Consider the following 20430-nt stretch of genomic DNA (forward strand, 5'->3'; position numbering starts at 1 on the left):
GGCAGAATGAGACAAGAAAATTTAAATACACATGAAACTGAGAAGTTTATTTTAACAGTAAAAACAAAAAGTTTTGTGAAAAAGTGTTTTTTATCCAAGAATATCAACTATAACATGTATGTCTTTAACCCAAGCTACTTTTTGGTAATTGGGTGAATTTGCATTCATGTGACAAAGAAGAAAAAGTTTTGAGTAAGGAGTTGAAAAAGGTACTTCAGAAAAGTTTTCTGGAGACATTTAAAGGTGAATATAATGTGTTCATCAACCGTTCTCTGAAGTATTCAATGCAGCATCAGATAGACTAACTATGTAATGTGCTACTTCATATGGCAGGAATTCATATTTGGGTAATTAAAAAAGGAAGCAAGGAGTTATAGTCACACCTACTATCCCAGATGTGTTCATTTGCCATACATTACCAGAACGTCTGCTTTCACATTCAAGACATGCATAACTTTGAACTGAAAGAAGTTTGTGAATTTTCACTGTCCTGAAAGACAGTGCCTACTTCTTCTGTCACCAAATAAAGGTAATACTTTAAATGAAAAATACTTTTTATGTATTAATGTTTATTTAGATTATATTTATTTTATTAACTTAGTACAGTTTCATAAAATAAAAAAAAATGTTACTACTGTTTTCGGGCTCTATGTTAGTATTATTGATTAATTAATTTCCATATACATATTATTTAATAATGATACTGACAATTATTTTCATCTTAAATATGTGAAGTACATACACTTATGTAATTATCCAGCTAATCTATGGAATGCATTTATTTGGAAATGAAGAATGCTTTCACACAGCTGATTTGTGATATAATTATTCATGATGTTACAACATTTTCTTGTGTTAATTTATAGACCCAGTAACAGAAGAATGAATAATTTAATTATTTTCTTCTGCCTCTGTGGCATAGTTCCCAGTGTTCTGGTAAGCAAAATATTTTATTATTGCTGTTAGTGTTATTATGAAATATATACATTACACAATAAATCATATTGCATCATAATCAAATTTTAATCTTATATGATTTTGATATGAGGGAATGCATTGCATAATTATTTATTCATTTATCAATGCAACCTAATTCTGCATTGATCAATCTGTATATTGTTCATAATATTTTTCCAGTCTTTTTTCTGGAAGATCAATCAATACACATTACAAAATTGTATCTGTCTACTAATAGGTAAAGGCATTACAACTTAGTTATTGTTCATTTCAATTATTTACTCATTTATGCTTTAAACTCAACAGATTTACAGTTAAGGATCTTCACACACAGAATGGTATTCTAGACAAAAATAAAAGAAAATTGCAGTGTACACTGTTGATATGAACTGTGAATATGACTGTTTAGCTGCCACATAATTTGCTCTAATGTACCAGTTTGATTTATGTTCAAATGTTTCTTTCATCTCTCTCCAAACCCGTAAAAACTACATTACTATGATGTGTTTCTGTCATCACTCAGACAGGAGGGAAAATGTTGGTGTAGAGAACAAAATATTGGACTGTTAAAGTTGTGTATCAGCATGTTCTAAAGTCAAAGCAGAAGTGCTGCAAATAAGTTGTAAAGAACAATGTGACAAGCCATTCTCATTTACTTGATGTTATACTAAATGTTTGGGTAAACTCTTGTCTACACTTGCTGGCAAAATCATTTACAGCCACGAGAACACCCTCTGCCCACTGCAATCAAGATGTATGAATCAGTCTAGATTTTTTGCCCTAGAGTAATGATTTAAATTATTCAACAAGATTGGACATTGCCATGGTACTTACATACTTCTTAATTGAGTTCAAGAATGCCTTGCTGAACAATAGCATACATTAGTAAGTTAAAGCATAAAGATAATCACATGTTGTGTTTAAAGAGTGTGATTCCAGCATTATCAATAGAAATTAGTTTACCCCAGAAAAGTATTATGCCTCTGGTTTTCATATATATTTTCATATATTTTGTAAGAACGTTTTACTGTAAATAAATAGCTAGTGTTCTATTTCACAACATTTTTGTGATAACTGCAGGAACAATTAACAGAAAGCTTTTATTTTTTTTTGCTTTTGACCAATTAATTCAATATAATGCCAAACCCAGGACTGCATAACCCAGAATTGGCCAGCTAATTTAAAATATTTCTGGGAAAATCTAACAGTTTCAGAACTGAATACAATTTATTGACATTTTCAAGAATTTAGGTGAAACACAAAAAAAAAAACAGCAGACACTTGAGCCACCAGGACCTAGGCTTGGAAACTCCGTCTTATATCTTTTCGAAGATCAAGTGTTAGAGCCACAGTGATAGTACTTCATATAGTTACTGTATAATGGCAACTCATCTCAGTTGTCAATATAACTAACAAACTCTGATTCCTTTTGGTTTGCAATTGCTCTTTCCATGATTTTGTTGAGTGAAGTGAATATTCTCAATTTTCTTGAAATTCCATTAAAATAAACTGAAATATATTCATATAATGTTTCTATAGAAATTCCTGAATGTTTTAGTATTACATGTCAAAATATGGTATATATTAAGTAGTTCTAAAATGATATCTGTCTTAAGGTGCTTGAAAGATTTAGGGACTTTGCTCCAATGGCTTTAAGAATATTAATTTTGGGGTGCACACACAGACCGTTCTCCTTTTTATGCAGGGCTTGAAGGACCAGCACAACAAAAGCTCAAGACTTCAAAAAGCTCTGAGGCATCTTTCATCCAACCGTAAACCCTCCACTCAGACAGCTCCCTTTCCTCCGGTGTTTATCATCAGGAAAAAGAAGCCCACAGGGTCGCCGTCCACTGCCCCTGCCCCCACTCCACCCCCCCCGAAACCAGGTGCCCCTCCCCCAGCAGCACCAGCAACTTCTCCCATCTTTATATTTCCACCCCCTCCTTCGCCCCCTGTAGAGCAGAGGCCACAGGCTCCACAAGCACCCCAGCCGCCCGCCATGCCAGGCTTTCCACAGATGCCATTCTTCACTGGTCCAAATGCGGGTTTCCGAGGGGCTTCCAATCCTTCGTTATCAGCAGGTTCCACAGTCCCTCAGTCACCAATGCTTCTGCCTCAATTCCAGCCTCCAGCTGCTGGATCATTTGGAGGTAGTACCACAAGAACCTCTTCTCGTAACTCCCCATATATTATCATTGTTCCCCCACAAAAAGGTCCATCTCCCAGTCTGAGTCCCTCAATGCCAACAGCCACGGCTAAGCCCCCTGCAGTTTCATCGGCTCCGGCTGCTCCTGCACCACCAAACATTTTCATTTTCCCACCCCCTGCCCCAGTGTCACCCCCCTCTCCATCACCGCCTCTTCCATCCAGTTCTTCCAATGTTGCTCAGGGAGCCTCTCTGCCTGCGTCTGTTTCGTCACCACCTGCTTCTGCTCCACAGATTTTCATATTTCAACCTCCAGTTAGGTCTTTTCCCTTTATTCCTGCAACTGCAGGCTTTGGTCAGACATCAATATTGGGTCCTGCTTATGCTCCAACAACATCTGCTTTCTATAGAGGAATGCTCATTGGTCCACCATTTCCAGGGACGGCAGCCAAACTTCCAGCCTTCTCTGCTGGTCCTGCCGGAGCCCCGGCACCCACAGCCCCGACAAACTCAGGAGGCCCTGCACCCACAGCCCCGACAAACTCAGGTGGCCCTGCATCCACAGGCCCGACGTACTCAGGTGGCCCTATACCCACAGGCCCGACGTACTCAGGTGGCCCTGCACCCACAGGCCCGACGTACTCAGGTGGCCCTGCACCCACAGGCCCAACGTACTCAGGTGGCCCTGCACCCACAGGCCCGAAGTACTCAGGTGGCCCTGCACCTACAGGCCCGACGTACTTTGGAGGCCCTGCACCCACAGGCCCAACGTACCCAGGTGGCCCTGGACCCACAGGCCCGAAGTACTCAGGTGGCCCTGCACCTACAGGCCCGACGTACTTTGGAGGCCCTGCATTCACAGGCCCAACATACTCAGGTGGCCCTGCACCCACAGGCCCAACGTACTCAGGTGGCCCTGCACCCACAGGCCCGACGTACTCCGGAGGCCCAGCACCCACAGGCCCGATTTACTCAGGTGGCCCTGCACCCATGGGCCCGACGTACTCCGGAGGCCCTGCACCCATGGGCCCGACGTACTCAGGTGGCCCTGCACCCACGGGCCCGACGTACTCCGGAGGCCCTGCACCCACAGGCCCAACGTACTCTGGAAGCCCTGCACCCACAGGCCCCACATACTCTGGTGGTACTGTAAGACAAGATGTTTCTGGCAATAGTGCAGGAGCTCCATCACCTCCAATTATTATTTTTCCTCTTTTTCCTCCCGCACAAGCCTCTCCCCCTAGGCCTCAACCGCCAGTCCCAGTAGCTCCTCCTCCAGCTCCTCCAATAATAATATTTCCACCATTTCCAACAGCTCCTGGCTCAGGTACAGTTCCTGCCCCAGCTGCTTCCACTTCTGCTTCTGAATCTAGCAGTCTTGTACCCCTTCAACCTACAATTTCTTCACAATCCAGACAACCATCAGAATCACTCCCCACTCCTGAGATAAGGTTTCCCACACCTGCTGAGCAACCTCCACCACCCCCCATTGCACCTCCTGCAGACACCCCTTGTCCCTCGGGGGCAGATAGTGATTCTCCTTCAATTATCCCATCTCCGCCTAGAGGAGATGATATCCCCCCAATATATGTCTTTTCATCATCCAACAATGGAGAGACAAGTGACCAGGCACCAATCTTTATTTTCCCACCTGCTTCCAGCCCACCTAGTCCACCACCAACACCAAGCCCTCCTTCACAACCCATTTTCATCTTCCCTCAAGAAAGCACCTTGACTTCTGGATTCCAGACTGGTGAGGTGATATCTGGTGGACAGAGAATGGCAACCTTCTTCCTCTCTCAAGGAGCAGCAGCTCCAGGAGCAGAAGTGGGAACAGCAGTAGGCACAGGAGGAATGGGTGAAACCAAACCTACACCTCTTGTGCCAGCCACAGCTGCCACTCCGACAAAAGAAAGTACTGTATCTGGATCCAACGCAGAGTCAGGACCTCCTAATATTCTTATTTTTCCTGGGATCTTTTTACCAATTCCTGAAAAGACAAATACACCAGAGAATATGGTTGCAGCTCTGAAGAAAGATACATTTCCTCAGGTTCCAAAACAGGCTTATGCCAGAAACCCACTGGCCATTTCTTTAGGAAGAAAGAAGACTAAATAATATTAGGGAAAAGAACATGCACACAAGCAACAGAACTAAACGTAGGGCAAAAACACTGTATGTTGTGTAAGAAACAGCATCTGGGCTCTTGAATATGTTGGAGGATTCTTTGCTAAAACTGCTTCATACTTGCTTTCTTTGTGTTACGTCTATATTACTAAGTTATATACAGCTATAAGAATACAGCTAAAAATACATGACAACACAAAAGATTTACTGAAAAACTAAAGGACTTTTTAAAGGTTACTTTGCTGAATGAATTTTTTTGTAAACTGAAGCTGACTTTATTAAATGTGCTAGTTACTTATAGGCAAATATAGAAACACAATAACATGATGATCTTAATAATTTCCAATCTATAATTCGCAAGAGTTTTTTCATTACTTATGTTATTACTTTTTACTTCTGAAAATGCTGTAAAATGGTGTTATACAATTATGAATCCATAATTTAATACATTTGAATTTACAATTTGAAAAAAACTAAATTGCATTTAAGCACTTAAAGATCACAAAGAACAGCAATAAATAGTTTGCAAATCTTCACTGGTCAGGGCTTCTTTTCCCCACCATTAAACCTGATTACACTTATATGAAAATGCATTAATGAATACTGAACTGTTGTGCCTGCTCTCTTTAATAACTAATAAATATTTGAAACAAGCCAAATGTCTCAGGAGGCCAGTGTGTGCTCTTTTTCTTCTCATAGTTAAAACCAGAATCTCCAGAGCTCTACACATTATTGTGTGCGTTAAGTGTGACTTCTTTAATTTAGTCTTTACTAGACAAAAGCTGAAAAAATACAAAATTACCATGTTCTCATACAAAATAATGACACCTATGTTAAGCAGACACATGACAAGTTAGTACTTAGGTACTGACACATACATATTATATAGATGTATACACATTTTATAGTGAATATATTAAGACACTTTTATGGATAAAATAATATAAATGTTAGCATTTACTTATTTGACCCCATCCTGTCTGCTTGCCTGTTCTCCAGTTCCCCTGGCAGATGCCTCAACAGCCTCAGTTTCTGTTGCCTAGGATCCCAGGGCTCTGTCTGTATAGCCCCCACACCTCCTTACCCATGGCTCGGTTTTGTCCTGTCGACTCCTGTCCCTTGCACTTTATCTTTTCTCTATCCTCTTTCCAGTCACCTTTCTGGTTCTTCTTTGGTTACTGTGGTTGCTTTCTTTGGTCAGGGCTCTTTTTTATTCCTCATCCTCCTGTCTCTTTGGCTGTCTGGTTCTATTTTTTCTTTTTCCTTTTTACCTTGTTTCCTTCAAGTGTCCCAGCGAAACCTTCTTTTCCTTCAAGGCATCAACCTCCTTGAGGATTCTTTTTCCTGGACTCTGACTGGGACCACTCCCTGCAACTGTGACCCAGGGCTTTGGTGAGAGGTGAGATGGATCAGCAAAACCAAAGAGCTGATCGTTGACTTCAGGAGACAAGGAAATGTCCACTCCCCCATCTACATTGAAGGGTCTGTGGTGGAGATGGTTAATAACTTCAAATTCCTAGGTGTTCACATCTCTAAGGACCTCACATGGGCACTCAACACTTCCAGTCTTATCAAGCAAGCACAACAGCAGCTGTATTTCCCTAGAAGGCTGACGAAAATATGCCTGCATCAACGGATCCTCAGCAACTTCTGTAAATGTACAGTAGAGAGCATACTGACCAGCTGCATCACAGTCTGGTACGGCAACTGCACTGCATCCGACTGTAAGGCACTGCAGCAGGTGGTCAAAACTGCCCAACACATCATCGGCAGTGCCTTACCATCCATCCAGCAAATCTACAACAGGAGGAGTCTGAAAAAAGCCACCAAAATTATGTCTGACCCCACTCACCCCAGTCATAACTTGTTTGTCCCTCTACCCTCTAGTAGAAAGTTCCGGACGCTCCAGTTGCACACTACAAGACTTCAAAATAGATTCTTCCCTCGAGCCGCCAAGCTGGTGACGCCCCCACTTCCTCCCATCATACTGTACTCTCCTCACTTCTTTCTGTACCCAAAATGACTGTACTCCTACACCTCTACATACACGACAACTGAATGTAAGCCGAAATTGTACTTAAAACTGTACTAGTTGTACTATAATTAATAATAACTAATAATTGCTTACACTTATATAGCGCTTTTCTGGACACTCCACTCAAAGCACTTTACAGGTAATGGGGACTCCCCTCTACCACCACCACCAATGTGCAGCATCCACCTGGATGATGCGACGGGAGCCATAGTGCGCCAGAACGCTCACCACACACCAGCTATCAGTGGGGAGGAGACCAGAGTAATGAAGCCAATCCATACATGGGGATTAATAGGAGGCCATGATTGGTAAGGGCCAATGGGAAATTTGGCCAGGACGCTGGGGTTACACCCCTACTCTTTTCGAGAAACGCCCTGGGATTTTTAATGACCACAGAGAGTCAGGACCTCAGTTTTATGTCTCATCCAAAGGACGGCGCCTGTTTACAGTATAGTGTCCCTGTCACTATACTGGGGCATTAGGACCCACATGGACTGCAGGGTGAGCGCCCCCTGCTGGCCCCACTAACACCTTTTCCAGCAGCAACCTTAGTTTTTCCCAGGAGGTCTCCTATCCAGATACTAAACAGGTTCACACCTGCTTAGCTTCAGTGGGTTGCCAATTGTGAGTTGCAGGGTAATATGGCTGCTGCACACACACTACTGACTATGCCAGTCAGTAATCAATTAATCGAATACCACCTTTCTGTTTCCATTTCCTTTAACTTTCCCTTTCTCCTGGCGCATCCTAGCTCTCAATCAGTTGGGTCTACTTGGGTGTTCTGCCAGTCTCCGGTCTCTAGCACTTGGGTTTTAACACATCATCATCACCACGCAGCTGTAACCAGATGGAGCACTACATAAATAAGTAAAAGTAATGTAGATACATTTGATACGCAGAATGTGGAACATTTGTCCCCTTTTTGATTTTGCATGGTAGTGAATATAATATTCAGGAGTACAGAGATACGGGTTTCTTACAAGAATGTGCTCTCCACACACTCATACAGATGTAAAGAGTATAGTATGCTTTCTGTTTATTGCATACTTTCCTTGCTACTCTAATGTCTGTCTCAACATGCGCTGCGGTGCAACAGGAGCCACAAAGAATAATAAGAATAACAAAGACACTAAAATAAGCTTGCTGCAGGTGAAAATTGCTATACTTTAGGATTGCAGATGAACTCATCCAGATTCTTAAACTGAACAATGAATACTCATTCATGAAGTGTTAACATTCTGAAGAAAAAAATCTTCTCTGAAATACAGTGAATTAACATAACCCTGTGGAACACCCTAAATATGTGGGATAACTTCAAATTTAAAAGTTTTATGGTTTGCCTCCAGGTTGCCAAATTAGAGCCAAACCAGTGACAGGAAGTACCAGGATCTCTGATAATTATCCTTGTGATCCAGTAGGATGCTATGATTGACAGTATCAAAAGCAACATCTTAGTCCAGAAGCAGGGAAATATTCCAGAATCCAGAAGTCATCAAGCAAAAATAATTTTCCAAGAAAGAGAAATAAACTAAAATCTGGCTAAAAAAAACAAAATCAGCAAAAATACAGCAATAGACATAAAAAAAATTCTGAGCTGATGGGATAGAACGAGTCCCACTGTGGATGAACATTTTTGATTGTTCATCCTGAGTCAATCAATACATGTCCCTGCAGATGTACTGCACTTCCACAGAACCACTGGTTATTTCATTAATGATAGAAAAGGTAGATTTTAGTACATCTCACATCAAGTAAGATGATGGAAAAACTAAAACATACAGCCTGGAGAATACAGTTTATCACCATTTTACTATATAGATATGTACAGTAGATCAATTTTTTATAATTTATTTTAGAATACATTAATTTAATTTGGAACTTCATTTGGTGTTAAGTGATTCTGATAATACAAATGCATATATATTTAAGCAAAACATGCATCAAGTTATCATTATGGGTCTTTACTTCCCCTATTTAAAATCAGCCATGTAAAACAATAAGCAGATTCCAGCAATACTTTGTGGTAACTGTGGGATTCAGGCTTGTTCCAAACTAGTATTTCTGAAAACTAATGTTAGCCTGATAGAGAGATGCAAACCAAAGAGATAAATGTGTAAAGCTAAGAGTCATCTTGTTTTACGAGTTACATATCTTCAGATTAATAAACTTGTAAAATCTTATACTATATTTATTTTAAATGATTACTTAATTTGCCTCCACTGTTTTTTTTCCCAGTACATTAGTTTTGAAGTCCATAAAAAAATTAATTTGTTGTTAAATTAAGTTGTGCTGTTTGGGAATCCTTTTGGAAGTTATAGTACTATCCTAGAGTCTTTGTTGTATCAGGACAGTTCACTGTTTATGTGTAAACATATACAGTAGCTTTCTAGCTATGTGGTGTTGGAATATCTATCTACTGTAGATTAAAAGTCTGTTGTTGAGATACTATATTGCCTAGCCCAGTTGCCTTAAAAATATAATTTCAAAGACAATGATTTTGGAAAAGACATTTTTTTTACGATATTTTGAACCTGTAGTGGTCTTCAGAGTTAACTTGTTCATATTTTACTTTTTTTTAGTTTTATATGCTGTCATCAAGACCCCTCAGAGTAAACACACTGATAAATAATTGAATAAACTTAAAAATTTCTAGACAAAAGGCAATGATGTATACTGTAATTAGCAACACATTCCACAAAGATGAGAAGAAATCATAAAGTTAAGGGAAACTCTGGGAGAACAATTGTGTGAAAGTATAGGAGAAGGCAGATATGCTGGTCAGTTTTACTAAGAAAGAACCAAATAAATAATTTGATCTTTATTATATTACTGTATGTACAGATTTCCATTGGTTAAAATGCATATTAATATAAAGTAATTCACCAGCTATTCTGTGCTGAAATGTTGTATTCCATGGTGGTATGAAAAGGAATATTACAGTTCTCGTAACTACAGGCCACATCATGACCTGGTACAATAATGTATTTTATTTTTTTAAGTCTAGTGTATCACGTCTTAATAAACAAGAAATCATGGTTATTGAAAATTGCAGACCACATAAAAACATGTTCAGATCAGCTCTATAGCAATTACAACAGAGCGCATTTATGATCTTTGGCAACATCTTTAAAAAATAACATTATTTAGTAGTGGTTCCAAACCCTGGTCCTGGGGCAATTCTTTGTCTTCTGGCTTTTACCCGTGCCAAGCTCTTAATCTAATTGATTTCTATCTGAGGCATATTGGTATATTTGTTTTCAGCACCCAAAAAGTCAAATGGGATTTGAAATTGGTATCACCACTGTACCTGTTTCTGAGTTTCAGCACTGAGCTCATTTAATTCTGTTCCCTGAAATGTAAGCAAGATAGTGTTATTCCCACCTGTGTCTATTCATTATCAACTGGTCACCTGATAAAAGCTGTTTTGTCAGAAATAATGGCCAACATGCTGAGGAGAGGCTGTGTAAAGTTCTTTGTGTAGATGGTGTTGAAAACAATACCCTCGAACCTGGACATATTCAACATTCAGGACTAAACAAAGGAACAATTTAAATCAAAGACTAAACAGCAAGCAGCTCAATTAAGTCATAGTTTAGCACAGTGTTTCTATTCTTAAAGACTTAGCAAATATAAAGAAAAATATATATATTTTTAATAAATAATAAAAATATATATATACGTATTTAATAATTATTATATTATTAATAATAATAATAATTAATTATAATAATTATTATTATAATTATAATGGAAGGTAAGAAAGATTTATTCTTACCACATTTTGAATTTTTGTTAACGTTAGCAAAACATTTTGATTGTTTATGTCTTTACTTCAGTTTGGAGACTTTTTTTTTACTTAGATGACATATTAATATTCACTTTCAATGCAAACTCATGTTTTGCATACAAAAAAGAAAGTTAGTCTAGATGGTTACCCTTCTGGTTTGATGTGTTCTCTCAGATCTTATCTGTTTAAATTTTGACCGATATTTAGCAAAAACATTGCACCTTCATACATAGCACTAACATAAATTGATTCATTAACCAAGAATGTGACATTGCAAAAATATCTTCAAATATATACTTATGGGTAATAGTATTCAGATAAGATACAATATGTTGTATCATAAATATATTTATGTTTGTGATTTCAGTACTGTTCTGAGATTGCCAATGGTTCAAAACTACCATTCATTTTTTCTACTGTTAGATGGATGCCCACACCATCAAAACAGACAAAATACATAAATATGCTATAAAGAGGACTATGGTCATTTTTTATGTTGTTATCCCTTTCTGGTAATAGGATACAGTGATGAAAGTCTTTTCAATTCACATATTATAAATGCACAAAAAGTAGGTTTATATAACAGTTTTATAAAGTGCATGCACTAGAAACCAGTTGTTTCAAAGTGACGGTTTCAGTACATACAGTATAAACTTTATTTGTTTGCTTTTAAGATAAATTATTTTATCTAAAACCATAATAATATTTTTTAGAACTAGGTAAGAGCATGTATTACCTCTTTTACTACTACTCCTTATAGTTACTATTACATAATGGTGATACATTGTTTTGATTTACCTTTAAACTGCAGTTTAAACTGCAACAAAGATGTTGCAAATTATGGTGTCAATTTTGAGGCTTTCTGTGCAATGTAAATTGGATTGTTATGTGTCTGGGCAACCTTTACTGGAATTCATGAATTAGGCACAGAGGGCAAACTCTCATCAACACCCAAGTTCATTTGAGACATTCTGAATCCCACGTAGGATGACTGCATAATCTGATATTTGATTTGATTGTGAATGAACCCATTTTAAATTGTGAAAGGGGTAAAACAGGAATCTTCTACAATCTTCCAACTTTAGACTCTGAACAGGGGTACTGCTTTTGCTATGTCTGCCTGTTAGTTTTAAACATGGAGGAGATGGGCACAGAATATTTTTATAAAATCCCATATCAATACTTTTTCTTCTTTTAGGATCTGCTGGATATCATGAAGGAGGCTGTGATACTTCTATACCTTTATGGTGCAAGCTTGAGTCTTCCTGTGAGTAATTTCTACTTTATTTCTACCTTATTTCTCTTGAAGTCCAGTTTTCTTTCTACTGCAGTAACAACGATTTTAACCTGATTAAGAAGAAAAAACAACCTCATTTTGATAAAACGTTAATTTTCCTAATTACATACTAACTTTATTTTTACTTTCCAAACCCAATTTAAAAATTAACCAGTTTTCAGTTGAGTTGAAATGATCATACTATGGTGTTAAAATTAAGCTGCTTTGAGAAGTATTTAATTTTGGATATTTGTAAATGAAAATAACTTTAGTATTTGTAATACTTCCTTTGAAATGCAACAAAAAAAAACACATTTGAGGGGAAATAATGTAAAATAAATAGTTATCTGGTAATTGTAGTTTTTTGTAATAGATGGTCAAATGATCCCAATAAATATGGTGGTTTGATGGAAAATTAATTACATTTTGTTCAGAGACAGCAGTAAAAATCTGAATGTTGAGTGTTGCATTTCAATATTTTTTGTGTTTTCTTGCTTTTATGGGACACAACTCAAAAGTTGTATTATCCATTTAAATGCTCATGTAGGATTAGGTGGCATTACACCAAGCTAATCTCAATGAGCTGGAGTTGAATGAACAACTGGAGTTGAGAAGAACTGATTTATATCTTTGTCATGAAAGATAAACCACATGCCTTTTTACTGTGTTCGATGTCTGTTTTCCTGCATCCACTAGATGGGGCTTTGGTAACCTTTTACCAGACTTCATTCCAAATATTGTACATACCAAGGCACAATGAAAACGCATTGGTCTAAGGTTTACATCGATAGCTCATTGAACACACACATGGGCGTAAAATAATTTATATTCTAAATAGCAAGCAGATACATTTGTGGATTGCTTGAGTAGTATTGTTCCTATGGGTAAAAAATGCATTTGAAATGATTAAAAAGAGTTAATTAAAAATCTCTATAAACTGACAAATTTTAATTAACGAAAGAGATATTACTCAAGAGTAAAATTGGGCAGGGTTAAAAAGTGTCTTACAGAGTGTAGTTCTCACTTGTACAATATCTCTAGATCAGTATTTGAAAACCTACTAAGGGTTTTTTCAGAATAGGTACTGTAGGACAATGACTATTCATTCAATTAAGACTGAAAACTTCCTTTCCATTAGTTATCTTCCTTGGAAGAAAAAAGCCAAAGTAGGATATTTCTGAAATCAAAAACTGAATGAAAAAATAATTAATTATTAATTCATTAAGTTCAATACACAATGCAATACAGTTATAGTTAAAGCAACTTATTTCTCATTTTGTTAGCTGATGCATTTATCCATGGCAATATACTATTATATATTCCAAATATTCCAAATATTTGAATCACAAAGAAACCTGATGGAGAACTATAAACCAGAAGAAACCACCATGTATAAGATAATTCAACATTATTACTACTAACATTACATAATTCAATATAAATTAATTAAAAAAGCATTAAACAGGATAGAGAACTTGAAATACTGAGAAAATTTATAGATACCACTAACTGAATCAAAAACAATAACAGAACTGCTTGGGCGCCTGTGGCTGAAAGGCTGCCGGTTCATATCCTGTGGCCAGCAGAGGAATCCTACTCTATTGGGCCCCTGAGCAAGGCCCTTAACCCCAACTGCTCCAGGGGCACCATATAAATGGCTGACCCTGCACTCTGACCCCAAGCTTCTTTCTTTGTCTGTGTGTCTCATGGAGAGCAAGCTGGGGTATGTGAAAAGACAAATTCCAAATATGAGAAATTGCATATGGCCAATAAAGTAATCTTAATTTTTTATTTTTTAATGCAGATATAGGTGAATATATAAAATATCTCTCTATATATAACTTTTTATTTTTGACTTTTCTTATTTAATTGTATTCATACCTTTGGCTGGAAACAAACATATCACACTGAAACTTTATTGAAACTCGGGCTGTGGTAAAAAGTAAAGACATATTCATCAGTTACTTGCTCATCATTCTGTTTCACAGAAGGAAGTTACAATCACTCATGTTTTCATCTACAGAATCCAACACAGATGTCAGAACAAAGCCCACTCATATTTTGGTTAAGATGTGGTGTACAGTACGTCAGTGAGCAGAGATGTCTGAATACTTTGGTATTGCGATGGTGTAATGTTTTTTTAAGTAGATGACATCATCTCTGATGCACTGGTGTACCAAATAAATCTTTGGTATCTTAATTTGATGGTGTCATCTGACTGTCTGGGCTCTGTTAATGAAATTACATGGATTCTCATACAGTACACCTTATTAGATTTTCTCTTCAATATTAGGGTTAGCTTTAATAATAAATCATTATATGTTGCTTGTTTCCCATTCAGCAACAGAGAACCGAAAATACATAAACAAACATTTTAAATTTCTTTGAACACTTGTGCCATTTTGTCATACAACTGTTTGGTTTTTAATATCTTAATGTCTAATGCATCTTGCAATATGTACATATTTGTATACTATATATACTGTAAATATGATGTACACAATACATATGTCATAAATACCTAATTGAAAGGACAGTAAAGTGCTCTTTTTAGTTCGATGTCTTGTAGATTTCATTCATGGAATTTGTAGATTTATTACAAATGTATTTTTGATGTAAGAATAATAGGGGAGTTGATTCCAATTAAAAAGTCCAATTATGGGAGTTATTCTAATTACTAGGAGAGTTGGACACATCCCCTGTGTAAAGATGTCTTTCCTGTTTTTTTTTTCTTTTGAATTCTCCAAACTTACCATAAGTCACACTTTCCTTACATAACAACAAACTGTGGTCCCATTACACTTTATCTTAAACAGTAGAAACAAGCATGGAGTACTCATACCTGGTGTGTATCTCCATAGGTGTTCAAGTCTGACTCATTTTCTCCCTGGAAGGGACTAAATCCTACAGCCTTGCCCAGGAAAAGTCCAAAGGTAAAAGACAGACTCTGCCATTTCTTTTACTGGGGCAGATTTATTTTGAAAGCAACCATTTACACTGAAAAATTCATCTTGCATGAAGATTAAAATGATTAAAACAGTGTGAACTATACAGTATAATGTTGATTTTAAGATTTACATTTTAACTAAATGTTTAATTTAAGTTGAATTAATTGATCTTTGTAACTTGCCTCCAATGGATATGTGTATTTCTAAATGTAGTTTTACCTTTTCTGCAAACTACAGGATCTTTGTAACTTGCCTCCAATGGATACAGTATGTGTATTTCTAAATGTAGTTTTACATTTTCGGCAAACTACAGGACTTGAACTCAACTGAAAGGTTTGCAGTCAGATCTAGTATATATAATCTTTCTGTTTTATGTTTTGTAGGATATCCGATCTGACTCAAAGCTTCCATCTTTTCAAAAGGTCTTATTTGTTCCTTTGAAGATGTCCACAACACAGAATGTAACAGGAAAACCTGCATTCTCTGTGTCCACAATCTTGTTCCATCTTTCAAAATCTCTAGCATTTCAGCCAGACAAAAAAAACAAACCCTCATTCCTTTCACAAGCCTCTAAGCTATCTGTTGCTGCTGCTGAGCCAGAGGCATCACCCAGCACGACAATCCCAGTGCCTCAAGTATTTATAATGCTTCCTAATATTGAGGGTGAATCTGTACCCGAGACCTTCAACATTCCACCAGTGATTGTGTTTGATCCAATCTCAGGCCCAATTAAATTCACCCCTCATCCAATTCCACCAATTTTTGGAGAATCACCTTCGGATCCTCCAGTATTTAAAATCCCCTCCATTTTCCCTTATGGCGAAATACCAGAGGATATTCCAATCGAGCCCCTTCGGATCTCAGTTCCAAGTTCAAACACCCCCTGATTTTCTGTGCACAATCTGCACTCATATAATTGGCATTAGCTGCAACAATACAGATCATCTGAAAGGTTTAATTCTAGTAAGTTTTATTTTGTTAAGTGCAAAACAGTAAACTGTTTTCAGCATATACAGTACAGCGAGTACACCAAAATGTAAAACTACTATGCCACATTTGATTATTTTTGAATGAATCCATAAATAAATAGCGATGACAAGGGGAAGATTCCAAATTTTACTTAATAAAATATACTGAGAAACAACATAAAAATGCATTTGAACCAATATTTGTTGTATTTGTAATACAGTGTACTGTATGTTATGTAAATCCTCTAAATAAAGTGTTAGTGTTAGTTCAGAGTTAGTTCAGAAAAGTCTGAATTATTCCCAACCAGGAAATGTAGGAGGAAAGAATCTTACATATACTATACATTCATTCAGCCTGTTACATCCATGTTACCTTAACATACAGGTATTTGCTCAGTAGTATCTCCTGCTATTGTTAATCCATATAGAGCTTGTTTGTTTCAACATACATGTTTAAACATTTGATCATACAGCAAGTACTTTGATCTCCTTCCAGTGAATCATTACCATCCTAAAAACCACTCACTTTGCGTGCCATTTCATGCTTCTTCTATCAAGTCCTTGGCAGAGCAGATGAGATACTATTTTCAAATACTGATGCAATTTTGTTAAACAATTTTGAAAAAATAAGCAAACTGACACAATTATTATCTAACTATGCATCCAAACTGGATACCTAAGACTCAAGAAAACTACAGTGCATATCCAAGCAGGGATCATGTTTTTGGCAGGAAATAATTTTTGGAGTTAAATTCAAATCTTATGCTGATGTTTTTTTTTGGCTATTGCTGTTGATACTAATAATGATAATGTAATGGTCACTTATTTTCTTTAAGCCATAGAAGATATTAATTATATATTTGACACCAGTTCTATGTTAATAAGCCTTCAAGTTATAAACACATCTAGTTCCATCTATAAGACACACTGTTAGAGTGAATGACGCTTTGGAGAAAGATGGAAAAAGTACACCAATGGGCCATTCTGGTTGTTATTTTAGAGCATGGAGTGTATTTTTACCCTGATGTTGGACATTATTTACTTTACAGACTCATGCTGAAATGTATACTTTTGGGCTACTTATGTCTTTTGTGGTTGTCAAGAGAGCAAGAGTTCCAAGTCATTCTTAAAGAAGAACTCCCCTCAAATAAAAAGAATGACTGGAAATCGTGACTGTAGGGGAAAGGAAGTGTATTCTGGCTTTATTGTACAAAATACATTGAGACATTCATGGATGTGGTACATGAAGGCAATTGACTCATAGTATTACCATTAAACATTCTAAGTTAAGCAATTTCTTTGATGACATTCTTTGCCCATCCTTAAATTTCCCAATATTTGTAAAAAAATATTGATTAAATGTATATACTTGCCATTTGCAACAATTTGAAGATAAGAACATTCAAGGGCCTTTTTTGTTTGTGTTTTGTAGATTAAAACATCTAACTAAAAACAATGGAAAAGGGGAAGTCACTTATGAATAAAAACAATTTGTAATAGTGACAAATAGAGCAATAACAGCAAATATATCTAAAATGCAGGTGTTTTACATATACTTCTCATACAGTACATATAAAGTTATCTGTTGAAGCTGACCTTACTTATAATTTGTAAGGTCACTATTTATTAAAGTAATACAATTCCTTACAACAACAACAACAACAACAACTTCATTATAACTTTTACACTGGTAAAAACAAAAAATTATGTTTTGAGGTATAAATTCCAATGTAATGTGACGATCTTCAAACCCGGACACAATACTAAAGTGAAAAGACTCCTTAAAATTTCATGGATAAAGGAATGCCGGATTTAAAGACGTTAGAAATTATAAACATCACGTATTCTAGCAAAAGGGCAATGACCCACTCTTGACTGTAAAGAGTTTCCATATTATGTCATATATAAACATGACAACCAGAGTCCTGAAGCATCTTCCTTGCTTTCTGTTTTACGCATTTTCAATGTGTTTTACTGTACCTTTTAGCATTTAAACACCATCATATAACCATCATGGCTGTGGCTCCAAAACTTCTAGGGTAACACGTGTCTGTAAAAGGCCTTAAACACGGCACCATGGGTGACTGGTTTTCTGTACCTACAGTAGTAAAGGATAATAGGTTGTAAAAATGTCATTTTGAAGGCAAAGAACCCAAAAGACAAACAGTAGCTGATCATTATTACCTAAATGAACCTGCCAAACTGGCTCTATCCTTAAAAATCATGGAATGAAAACATCTTATGAATGTTTACAAAAATATACAATGGACACAGAAACTTTAAAGACTGCGGTTGGAAAGCTGTAATAATGGGTTTCTTGTCAAATTAGTCATATAATATGAGAAAGAAAAAACATAGGGGAGATTGCAAAATCAGTAGAATAAAAAGCAACATCCGGCATAACAATTCACAGGGAATCATTGCAGCTTTAGGTTGACTCACAGATGTTGGGTATATTAATGTGCCAGAGGAGGTCTATTTTCAATGCAGATCACATTGTTTTTGTGTCTTTTTGGTTGAGAAGATACATCAAGGTAATGATTTTAATTTATTGTGGATACCAGAATAGAGAATAGAGGTTGATAGAGATAATAAAGTCACTGTCACTGGACAAATCTGCACATACTATATAAACATTCAATTTAATTAACTAGCCTAGAAGAGAGGAATGTATTTTGCATATCTGTGACAGTTTCTTTAACTTGAAAACTTTAAACTTCCTAATTAGAAATGCACTCTTTTTAAAATCCTTCATTTTCACCATTATCAATTAATTATTGATATTTTATTATGAATCATCATTACTTCTCTCTTGCCTTTTCTTATCATTGTCATTAACACATTGTTTAGACTGGCCTAGTAATTGACTTGATTGCTTGTCTGGTAATACTAATTTTACTGTTAATTGTGTTTCCTTACAGTTCAGTACAGTTCAAACATGGAGATTATGAAGACTCTGCTTTTTATTTCCCTCTTAGTGGCAACAGCGTCTTCGCTTTCAGTAAGAATTCTTCAGTTTATATAAGTGTTGATAGATGTCATAATAAAATACAGACCGAAATTATGATTTTATTGTCTTTCACTAGCAAATTTTCTCCTGTTCTTAACACAAGATAATCAGATTCAAAACAAATGGAGCTACTCATCAGCAAAAAATTTACTTGTGATTAACAGTGTAAAAATGCAGTACACAATGCAGTATACAGTGAGGTAAAGTAATTACCATCTGACACAAATAAGGGAAGCCCAACGGAGTGTTCTCATTCACCATACTGGTTTGAAAATCCCCATTGGTTTTGATTGAGATCTAATGACATCAGGCTACAAGGAGGCAAGGAGGCAAGTGTGTTTTGTAAATCGTGTTTCCTTTCTAACAACAGATATACAAGTGGCAGGCAGAAAGGCTACTGAGGCAAGCAGCACGTTCTCAAAGCAGTTCAGAATCTGGATCAGAATCTGAAGACAGCTCCTCCTCTGAAGAAATCCTGCTGAGGAGGACAACCACCAAAGCTACAACTACAACTACCACTACAGCTACGACCACCACCACGCCAAGCGTCACAAGTTGTTTCACTACAGACATTGGACTTGGAAGCCAGACCACAGGCATGGTCCAGACAACAGACAACAGAGGAGATAGTTAATGTTTTGGCTTATTTAAAAAGATTTTTTGATACCACAACTGGATGTTGTTTTCATTTTCATCTCTTTGTCTTAATAACTTGATTGTGTTTACTTAATCAGTTCTAGCTTCTAAAGATTATTTTTTACTAATCAATCAGATACAGTATGATTCACAAATGCAAACTCACAGAGAGGACAGGTGGACAAGCTCTTAGTAAAGAAGTTGGTATCCTCTTAAAGCATGAAATGAGTCAGTTTTAAGCAGCAGCTCCTCTAAACTGCAGATCAAGCAGAGAAGTGAGAAGTTAATAACTGTGAGTTTGCTTCTGTCTGGTACCTAAATTTAATTTCCATTTTATATTGAAAAAAGACCTTAATCCGATTTTTACCCGTACTCTTCTTTATTGAAATTTTCATGTAACCAAAAATAATAAAAAGCATTTATTTAACTATATGCCTAAATACAGACTTATGGTTTTCTGCATGCATACAACTGTGATACACAGGACATACTATATGAAAAGGAAGATACAGTATGGTTGGATTATATTTCAGGCTTTTG

At 36.7% G+C, this 20430-nt stretch overlaps 2 protein-coding genes and 1 long non-coding RNA gene across 3 annotated transcripts; all 3 read left to right on the forward strand.

Annotated features, from left to right (window-relative positions):
- The first annotated feature begins 375 nt into the window (after positions 1–375).
- On the forward strand, positions 376–5889 carry LOC148672842 (uncharacterized). Its single transcript, XM_088628805.1, has 3 exons — positions 376–529; positions 867–936; positions 2663–5889. Exons 2-3 carry the CDS (start codon positions 883–885, stop codon positions 5219–5221), a joined length of 2613 nt encoding a protein of 870 aa, XP_088484931.1. The 5' UTR covers positions 376–529; positions 867–882; the 3' UTR covers positions 5222–5889.
- Positions 5890–12028: 6139 nt separating this feature from the next.
- LOC148672843 (uncharacterized) lies at positions 12029–16517 on the forward strand. Its single transcript, XM_088630827.1, has 4 exons — positions 12029–12150; positions 12251–12319; positions 15190–15261; positions 15660–16517. Exons 2-4 carry the CDS (start codon positions 12266–12268, stop codon positions 16161–16163), a joined length of 630 nt encoding a protein of 209 aa, XP_088486953.1. The 5' UTR covers positions 12029–12150; positions 12251–12265; the 3' UTR covers positions 16164–16517.
- Positions 16518–18623: 2106 nt separating this feature from the next.
- Positions 18624–20322, forward strand: LOC148672844 (uncharacterized). Its single transcript, XR_015935885.1, has 3 exons — positions 18624–18778; positions 19166–19245; positions 19625–20322. It is a non-coding gene; the product is annotated as an uncharacterized LOC148672844 (long non-coding RNA).
- Positions 20323–20430: the final 108 nt, after the last annotated feature.

This window comes from Lepisosteus platostomus, chromosome 4 (assembly GCF_059453375.1).
Source record: "Lepisosteus platostomus isolate fLepPlt1 chromosome 4, fLepPlt1.hap1, whole genome shotgun sequence".
Classification (NCBI taxonomy): Eukaryota; Metazoa; Chordata; class Actinopteri; order Semionotiformes; family Lepisosteidae; genus Lepisosteus; species Lepisosteus platostomus.

Excerpts from the sequence above, each read along its gene's own strand:
- LOC148672843 (XM_088630827.1), top strand. The coding sequence starts at position 12,266 with ATGAAGGAGGCTGTGATACTTCTATACCTTTATGGTGCAAGCTTGAGT. Across the intron at positions 12,320-15,189 it reads GTGCAAGCTTGAGTCTTCCT|GTGTTCAAGTCTGACTCATT; the intron begins GTGAGTAATTTC and ends GTATCTCCATAG. Across the intron at positions 15,262-15,659 it reads TGCCCAGGAAAAGTCCAAAG|GATATCCGATCTGACTCAAA; the intron begins GTAAAAGACAGA and ends TATGTTTTGTAG.
- LOC148672842 (XM_088628805.1), top strand. The coding sequence starts at position 883 with ATGAATAATTTAATTATTTTCTTCTGCCTCTGTGGCATAGTTCCCAGT. Across the intron at positions 937-2,662 it reads GCATAGTTCCCAGTGTTCTG|GGCTTGAAGGACCAGCACAA; the intron begins GTAAGCAAAATA and ends CTTTTTATGCAG.